Source organism: Agrilus planipennis, unplaced genomic scaffold, assembly GCF_000699045.2.
Source record: "Agrilus planipennis isolate EAB-ADULT unplaced genomic scaffold, Apla_2.0 scaffold28, whole genome shotgun sequence".
NCBI lineage: Eukaryota > Metazoa > Arthropoda > Insecta > Coleoptera > Buprestidae > Agrilus > Agrilus planipennis.
The window spans coordinates 352,265-362,300 of NW_020438897.1; the positions used below are offsets into that span (position 1 = coordinate 352,265).

A 10,036-nucleotide genomic window follows, 5' to 3' on the forward strand; every position below is an offset into this window, starting at 1 on the left:
TGTGCCTCTTTGTCGCTCGTTCCGCGCTCTCGCTTGCACTTCAAGCCTTAAATGGAACGCCTCAGAGCGAGGTAACGCCGCATGAGTCATGTTTTTTCGTGCGTGCAGCCGGCTCCATCGAATTATAAGACGTTGTCACGTCAAAAAAACAGTAAAAAGTGTAGCTGTTGTTTTACTTTACACTTTTACTTCACTTTTCATTGTCTACCATACCTACCCACTTAAATACGCAAAATTCTAATAAAGGGGTAGGTAATTAGATACGAGTGCGTGATTAAGATAAAAGGGGGGCGGGAGCACACAATGAAGTGACCTGCCCATTAGGATTCAACATCCTTTTTTTGCCTTTCTGTGAATAGTCCTAAATGCCTTCACAATTTCTGTGGAAACCGCTTAAATATATCAGTCTAAAAGACATGCATTAAGGCTACAAATGAACGTTAAAGAGATTCGAAACTCACCACGTAAACAGCTCCCAGAGGCATTACGAGACAGGCTACCATCAGGTCTGCCACCGCCAAAGACACAATCAAGTAATTGGCGACGTTCTGGAGGTTCCTTTCTAACAATATTGCCGCAATGACGAACACATTTCCTGAAACAAAAGGAGGAAAAACGTTCTTAATGGTCCATCTCGCGGCAGATGTAAGCACACAAAGGAATAAAGGGAAAGGTATTTTGTATTCTTTTTTTATCCAGTTCCTTAAAAATTCGAGACCACGAAAGTAATGTGTATATTAGATATTAAGGGTTCAAATTGGGAACAAGGTTGTGCAAATCAAAAATCCATTCGGATTTTTCTTTAAAAAATTAGAATGTTGAAAATTATAGAAACGTGTACCTGTACCGAAGAGGGTGAAGGTTTGACTTATTGCACTTTAATAAAAGTACCTAATTACACATTACCAAGCATGCAATAAAGCAGATATAGTACAGTCGAAATAAGAAGGCAAAGTCCTCAATAAATAATGCACACTAAAGGCATATCGTTTTTCTCGTTCTTGCAAACGGAAGATATCCTGTCTTTACTCTCTAAACACGCCTCCTCCACAGCTGCGTGGAGACCTGCACCTACGTTTCATAAGAATCAATCGAACAGAATGAGACGGTTGAAAACGTACTTGTCTTGTTGTCTGTACCTACATTAAATGAGCAAATTTACAGGGTCGGCTTAATTTAGTTGGTATATTTGTGCGAATAGTCATCTCTTTGCATATATCGTTTTTTTTTTCGTTGTAACTATTGCTGTCGTTATTTTTGTTAGTGTTATTGTTGTTGTTATTGTTGTTTTTATTGTTATTTTTGTATGAGAATTTGTATCAATATGAAATACAGTGTTGCACGATTAAAAGAACAATAAAATTTTTAGATGTGTGGGTATGTATGAATACAGAGTCATTCAATCTGTTTTGATGTACAATCGAAATTATATAAATATTATTGCATTGAATTATCTTACATCTTACAATAACTTTTTCACCATACTGTAGTACGACTACTACCTTAAGCCGATCCTGTAAATTTGCTCATTTAATGTAGGTACAGACAAGAAGACAAGCTCGTTTTCAACCGTCTCATTCTATTCGATTGATTCTTATGAAACGTAGGTGCAGGTCTCAACGCAGCTGTGGAGGAGGTGTGTTTAGAGAGTAAAGACAGGATATCTTCCGTTTGTAAGAACGATAAAAACGATATGCCTTTAGTGTGCATTATTTATTGGGAACTTTGTCTTCTTATTTCGATTGTACTATACTAACTTATAATCACAAAAAAGATGCAATAGCGAAAGCAGCAGACATCCGCTAATTTTTAATTTTGTATATTAACAGATTGAAATGAAATAAAAGAAAAAAATTTAACGTATCTTTATAATCTAGTTTAAGTAGAGCAGAGCTTAAATGATTAATCAAAATAACAAATCCTATAATGTGTACTGAATGAGATGGTTTTTAACAGTTCATGTGTTATAATAAAATTAATTGATTAATATTATTTGAATATTCACAGTTGAAAATTTCACACCGAGAAAGTATTACATAATTAAACTAACTGTCACAGAATCTATGCCTCCGAAAGATTTTTTCTGATTTTTCACTTCATTGTCTGCTGAAGTTTGATCACTAAGTGCGGCAGATAGTGGGAGCCTCTCGTCGTCATTATTATTCTTTGTAACTTTCTGAATCACCGTCATATCAGTAAAAAGCACCGTAAAAGTGTGCGATTCTATTTTTGCTTTAATAACAATTTCGTGTTTCGTCAATTTACATGCAAATAAACTAGAAATGTGAAAGCAGTTTATCGCAGAGAATATCGTCTGCGAAATGGGGTGGTGATATTTTCATGACAATAAAGTGAGCCATTAACTAACCTATGACTGTCACGAGGATCATAAGTCCGAGAAGTATGGAAAGTAATCCCATAACAATGATGTCGCTTATAGGATCCTCGTTCATGAGGCTGAAAATGGAGGTGTTTGAAGTGCCATTTCCCTGAGTGGAATTCAATATCCCCAAGCAAGAAGCATTCACTCCTTGCGTACAGTTCCATCCCAGGAAATCTTCTGGAGACAACGGATCGATCCATGTCGTTTCCGAATAATGATAGAGGTCTGAAAATAAATATTTGATTGAAAACATTTGCTGTTATAGAAATACATATATATACATATATAGGATGTCGCAGTTATAATAATTAATATTTATACCACAGATTCCTACGGGCATTTCGAACATAAAATGTTACAACACTTTTGACTTTTGAAACAAAATAAAAAATTATAAAATTGCAACAGTTTTGATGCCGGCCCTGCACGGTACTATTGCTTGTCACCTCAAGGTAGGCCTAGTGGCGTCATCTCTTGGTTAGGCCGGAAACTTATCAATCCACCCTCGTATATGTAAAGATATCACATTAATAATCGTGTTGGATTTGAGTTATAGAGAAAGCACAGTTTCTCGCGCAACATTATCCCAATGATTTAGAGGTAAGTCGAATTCGTTCGGGAAAGTATACATTTTCACTGTCACGTTTCAACTAATAAGACGACAGAGAAAATGATGAACAAAAACTTAACCCTTAGTTCTTCTGTTGTTAGAGGCACAGATGATGAACACCATAAATTATGATCATTTCGTCAAAACCCGTTTATAACACATAACTATAGCGAGATATCCTCTCAAACACGTTTACCAACGTTGAAATCTCTTCGCGAATCACAAGATGTAAAATTTCTGTCATTTTGAAATATGAGTAACCAGTCGATCGATCTTTGAGCTCTTATACTGTATTATACAATATTATATTTTTCCATTATAACATTTTCTTTTTTGTGTAAAATGGACAATAAGTCCTTAACTATTTGCGAAAACTAATCTAACTTCAAATTTTCTAATTTCCCTACTTGGCTCATTGTCTTAACATTCCACGCTCCGATTCGTGAAGACATCCCCCGAGGTAGTCCCCGCCCGGACATGGGGGACTAGTTTACGTCCGGAGGGCTTTACCCCAGAGGACGTCATCATTTAATTTGCTACGTAGGTATGTTCTACTCAGGATCATCATGTGGTGGTTTTCCGTTACATCGCAGTATTGTGCAGAGTACCATACCGATCTTCGTGATTTCTGCCCTCTTTCAGGGACTTCTCTTAATCTGGTTTCTCTTTAAGAACCCCCCCCCCCCCTTATGGTTGAACCTATGGTCTAGCTTCCTAAATCATCGAAACTCGCAAGCCGACTCACCCACTCTAGTTTGTACAAGAGTTTAGTCAAGTAGTCAAGGTTCAAGTCCCGTTGGATCACAACTTCAAATTAATGAGGAAAAAAATTAATTCACCAATACATTGAATTAACATTACAAAAACTGAATGTGTCACGAGAACTTACACTATTATCAAGACTGAATATTTGTTGCTTAACTAACAATGCCGACATTAACAAAAACTAATTAAAAAATAATTGAGGCTAATATGCCCATGAAATTTAAATTAAGTCCTGACAATCATGAATTAGAATTAAATACAGTTTCCAAATTGATCTGAAGTAAGAAATATAATGTTATTACCGTAACATACTAATTATACCGTAATAACTAGCAAATGCTGTCGGTATAAATTAACTTTAAAAGTTAACGTGGTGTTACGATCCGATGCTACGATAAAAGCCCTGTATGTAAAACTTATCGATCTGTTTGGGAATTTGAGAATTTCCTCTAAAATAATTCGCGTAAGCTTTGAATTCCAGAGACTTAAATTAGGGCAAAGTTCATCAGCCACGTGTTAAATGCTGAATTTTAGAGTAGGTATTAACAAGTTGCCTATTAGGCGAGCTCGTGAGGTGAAATTTAATTCCATTAGACAGGCTAAGTAAAAAAAATTTCAGAAGTGGCGCTTATTCAAGTAATATAATACGTAACATCACAAAGCATGGGAATATTTTGGTTACGTTAACAGCAAAGGGTGTATAATGGGATTTTCTTCATCATCATCATCATCATAAGGTCGTCAGTCTTAAGACTGGTTGGACACGCATCTCCACTCTTTTCTATCTTGAGCTAATCTTCGCATTTCCCTTAAACTAGAACATCCCACGTCCTTAACTATTTGCGAACAGTAATCTAATCTAGGTCTATATCTACCCTTCCTAACTCCCGTTTCCGCTTCTGCCTCTAATATGTTTCTGACTAGACCTTCATGCGCCCATTGTCTGTTTCGCACCCGTACAGTGCCGTGCTCCAAACATACACCTTTAATAACCTTTTCCGAATTTCTAAATTAACTGTTCGCCAGCAAAGAAGTAACTGCAATAAATCAAGAACCGAAAATTGTAACGGAATTTATTAAGAAGCAAGTAACTATTTAATGTAAAAGAAGGGCGCGATTGAAATAAAGTTGAGCAGGGTAAATTATCCTTTGAAATTTTTCTGTTTCTACATATGCTACATAGTGTCGTACAAAACTATTTTAGCATAGAAGTACCAAGTAGATGTGGGGCTGCCAAATGTAAATATATATCTATATAAAAATGTAAGGCGTTAGTTTAAACTTAAACTATTAGGATGACTTATGCGAAATAAATCGGCCCTTTTAAACGTCGGAACTAGGGAGACTAGAGAAACTATTTTAGATAGAGTTTTGTGGCTCAAATAAAAAAAAAACAAATTAGATAGAAAGGTAAAATTAGAAGTCGTTGTACATAACATTTATCAGCATATCCATCAAGTATTGGCAGCTTATCGCCATCTAGTGCTGTTAAGGAAGTATTTCAACTACTTAAAATAAACGTTTTAATTTGTCAGGATATTTAACAAAAGAAACACATAAATACAGAAATTTTCGAAAGACGTCAGACAACTAAAAAAGCCTTTGATTATTATGTAAAGATGCTAATCATGAAATGCGTGTTTAAAAAATGTAAACTCTCTATAATTTCCGAAACATCTGAAGCTAAATTACTTAATAGGTATCAGCGGCGCCTTTTAATAATAAAAATAGTTAATTAGTGCTTTATAATTTTCACATAATTGGGATATGAACTAAGCTTAAATTAGGTCTTCAAGGTAAACTGGACAAATTGTACGTTTGTTCACACTGGGTAACTGAGATTTCTGTAATAAATCAAGAACCAAAAATTGTAACGGTACAATACTTAAACCAACCCAGAACAAACAACAATTATTATTAAAAATACGTTCTTGTGTAAAAATGTAGGTAATGGCCCTAGGTAAGCGAGTCAGAATGAATAAGGGAGATCCAATTTGTGTAAAAGTATCGGTTACTGTTTCAGTTTAAATTGTTAGGCCCAGCTCACACTGCGATTTTCTGTCGTTACGACCGAATTGTCGTAAGTACACAGAAAGTAAAAACGATGCACGCACTTGCATCAAAATATCCCAGTTTTCGATCAATTGCGACATGAATGCCACAGAAACAACATAGAGTAGGGTGGTATTGTTATTGCGAGTGAGAGATGTAATTCTTAAGGGAACGAAAGAAACAATATTAGGTTCATCCTTTGCTTTAAGTAAGAGATTAGGGCAATTTTACAAACTATTCGAAGATTTAAGATGCCATCAGAAGCGATTTTACAGTAAGCGTAAAAGCAGATTTGATGATTACCTTACAATAATAGGCTGAAAGTATCATATTTCTCCTTATAATTTTGATTTCAAATTGCGGCCGCTATATTCTTTAACAGTGATTGTCGTAACGAGCAAGTTTTTCCTTACCCAAAACGTTATGTGACGTTTCCTCTTTTTCTGTACTAGAAGACTCACGTTTGATAACCGCAGTGTATCTATTGACTATGAACAAATAACAGACGAGACGCCCATTAGTGAGTTGGGACAATTTGGCCGAATGTGCGAGCAGATTTATTATTGTACATCCGTGACAATCGCCGGACCGGTTGCATCTTTTTAATCGCGGCGATTATTTAGCCGTAGATGTGCGCACTTTATTTACTACCCTGTGTCACATTTTCGAGACAAAATAATTGCACGACAAAAACTCGCAGTGCACGCTAGGCTTTATGCCACTTTCACACTGTGCGATAACGACACGATTTACTACACGCGATTTGTCATATCGTGTCGTGTAATTCTATTAAATTGACTATTTTCTAATTGAATGTCTTTGAGAAAGACATGTTAATGGCTATAAGTTGCGGTTAGCACTACTGGCATATCATACACGTGTGGCGGAAATGAGTATCGGCAACCATGGACAACGATAAGTTGGGGCGATACACGACATGTGTAAAAGCATACATTTGGTTACATTTAATATACGTGTCGTGCAGTATTTCTATAGTACGATTTGTTAGTACAAATCGGAATGTATTTGCGACACATTATACTGCAACGATTTTAATATTGGATAGCATCAGTGTGAAAGTGTTCACTTTAAATACATTTATTTTGGATATATACTTCGTTTACTTTCTGTAGCGATGTGACCTTCAGTTTGACCGGCACAAAGTAGAAAAAAACAGCACTAGGCCAGAAAAGGAAAGAGACAACTCTCGGCCAAACTCTTAACCGGTGAGAAGCGTATAATCCGTACAGTACTGCATGGAAAAATTGACCATTTTATCCAATACAATTGCATTGCTCAAATGTGCTGTTATTGGTACCAATTGCTACCGAAAATATCAACGAGATGCTTGTTTATATTTGAAGACATATTAAAGGCTTTAACGCTTGTTTTCGACTCGCACTAATATTCATGATTGAACAAAACTTTTAGCCGGCACTGTATGAAAAACTATGTTTAAAGAACAAGAGTCGAGAGTATAATGAGCTTTTTTCTCCCTACCTACAATTTTGCTAGAGCGCATCTAAGACACTGGAAGGGGCACATCGCTAGAGAAAATAAATGAAGTATACTTTTGTGTCGTTGCGATTTACTGCATGCAGTAAATCGTGTCGCTATCGCACTGTGTGAAAGTGACCTTAGGTCATTAGATACTAAAAGATTCATGCTTCTAGGTTTTTCTGTTTCCAACTTTCACATTGTTATACTTTAAAAAAAATTTACTATTGGACACATTTACATATTCGAATAGAAAATACATTCAAAATAAAGGAAACCTAATATATTACTTTTGGTATAAAAGTGTGTATGAGCGTAAAAGGTTATACATATTTTCTTAATAGAGCAGTTGTAAAGTAATATTCCACGCTCAGACAGTCTTCCGAAGCGGAACAAAAATGTCACGGATTCATGATATTTTAAAGTAAGTTTGAAAGCGTATAGAAGCTGAGTGCTAGACAGTCAGTACGCCAAAAGGATCAAATTTATTAGTTGCCCCAGCGGTTTCCTAAGACCTCCATCATACTCGGAAGACTCGAATCTTTCTGCATATATTCTACGAAAATTTAGTTGCCAAGCGAACCGTAAATCGAAGCTTTATTTCCGACTATTACATAGAAACATACATCATACTTATTTGGTTTCTTTTCCGATACTAAACGTATATTACAAGCAATAACACTACCTGAAATGGAAGAAATTAACTGATCGCAAATTAGGTGACATGTTTTCATATTTTCTAATGTGGGTTAAGATTGCGAATTCCTGATAAAAATATTTATTAAGAATCGTAAATCGCCCAGCTGGTAGATAATGGTAAAGTAAAATCAAAAATTCTTCAATAATTTTAAATAGTCTTAGTAGAAACATTTCTCTGTAAAACTACCCTCTATTACGAAAGCCTTAACCGAACTATGGAGATTAAGGGTCCCTCTGCAAAACTGGGAAACAGTAGCAGTGTGTTATTATTTTGTCAAACCGTAATTCCACTAAAATAAGTATTACTATTATAATAAAGGATAACTTAAAATAAAAATATTATTGTTGAGATCATTATAATAGTTAACAAGCCCACAAGGCTTAATATACAAATAGAAAGGTAAAATTAGGAGTCGTTGTACATAATATTTACCAGCATATCCAAGTATTGGTAGCCTATCGCCATCTAGTGGAGTTGTGTTGTTAATAAAGTATTTCAACTATTTAAAATAAACGTTCATATTTGTCAGGATATTTAACAAAAGAAACATATAAATACAGAAATTTTCGAAGGACGTCAGATTATTAAAAAAGCATGTGATTATTATGTAAAGATGCCAATTATGAAATGCGTGTTCCAAAAAATGTAAACTCAATAATTTCAATTGAAACATTTGAAGCTAAACCTTCTAATAAATTACTTAGTGCAACAATAATCAAATGGTACAAACAATAATAATAAAAAATTGTCAATAATAGTGAATACAATCAGAAATATTTGTATGAAAAAATTACCCAACTTCATTTTTGAACTGCAATCCAAAAACAAACTAGCCCTTTCTTTCCTTTCGGATATCGAATCTTGATAGCAATATTTAACAAGCGTCACATCTTAATTGCACCTGCTAAGTGCGAAAAGTTCGAATTTATAATAATTTAAAACATACGCCTACTAAATATTGATTTCGGGGTTCAAATGAGAAAAGGATGAAAATTCAATATTATAGATGTTTACTTTGAATTTCAATCTTTTTTGTAGCTGAATATATAGTTTAACCCACTTTTTTAAATGGATTTCTTTGTTGGAAAACGCTTCTAATGTCTTTTAAATTGCTGTCTTGAATAATAAAATTTGTTTGGTCTTTGTGTTGGTCCAATATTTGGGCCATCCTAACAGGCTAAACTCTACTTTTATACAATAAATGCCTCTCCTTTGTAAACAAACAATTGTAGATAGCCTTTTTGATACTTTAATTTTTTATAAATTTCTAAAGGACTGGTTTAGTGTAGAAATAGGTAGTAATATAGACTGCAGCTAAAATAAGTTTCTCTTCAATGTTGTATATGTAAAGATATCACATTAATAATCGTGTTGGATTTGAGTTATAGAGAAAGCACAGTTTCTCGCGCAACATTATCCCAATGATTTAGAGGTAAGTCGAATTCGTTCGGGAAAGTATACATTTTCACTGTCACGTTTCAACTAATAAGACGACAGAGAAAATGATGAACAAAAACTTAACCCTTAGTTCTTCTGTTGTTAGAGGCACAGATGATGAACACCATAAATTATGATCATTTCGTCAAAACCCGTTTATAACACATAACTATAGCGAGATATCCTCTCAAACACGTTTACCAACGTTGAAATCTCTTCGCGAATCACAAGATGTAAAATTTCTGTCATTTTGAAATATGAGTAACCAGTCGATCGATCTTTGAGCTCTTATACTGTATTATACAATATTATATTTTTCCATTATAACATTTTCTTTTTTGTGTAAAATGGACAATAAGTCCGTATGGGAATAATAAATAAATTAAAAAAAAATAGGTTGTCGTAAAGTCGGTTTACTGACGATAGTTGAACGTGACAACGTCATAAGAAAATACTGATGGAATGGTTTCATTTTTCAAAAGAAAATTTTAATTTTATTTGTTTGATAGATATTTTGTATGGATATAGAGAAGGAGGTAAATGGAAATGTATTATTGTATAGCAGCTGTCCACGCGGACGCATCGCTCACTC

The 10,036-nt window shown here is 34.6% G+C and overlaps 1 protein-coding gene across 4 annotated transcripts in view; it reads right to left on the reverse strand.

The window, feature by feature from the left end:
- LOC108744566 (5-hydroxytryptamine receptor-like) overlaps nt 1-10,036 on the reverse strand; it is a 305,073-nt gene that overhangs the window by 44,781 nt on the left and 250,256 nt on the right. For all 4 annotated transcript variants that reach the window (XM_018480407.2, XM_018480409.2, XM_018480411.2 and 1 more), the window contains 2 exons: nt 2,369-2,608; nt 462-595 (listed from right to left, as the gene is read on the reverse strand). In XM_018480407.2, the coding sequence (XP_018335909.1) occupies nt 462-595; nt 2,369-2,608 (374 nt within the window). The remainder of the gene's footprint in view (nt 1-461; nt 596-2,368; nt 2,609-10,036) is intronic.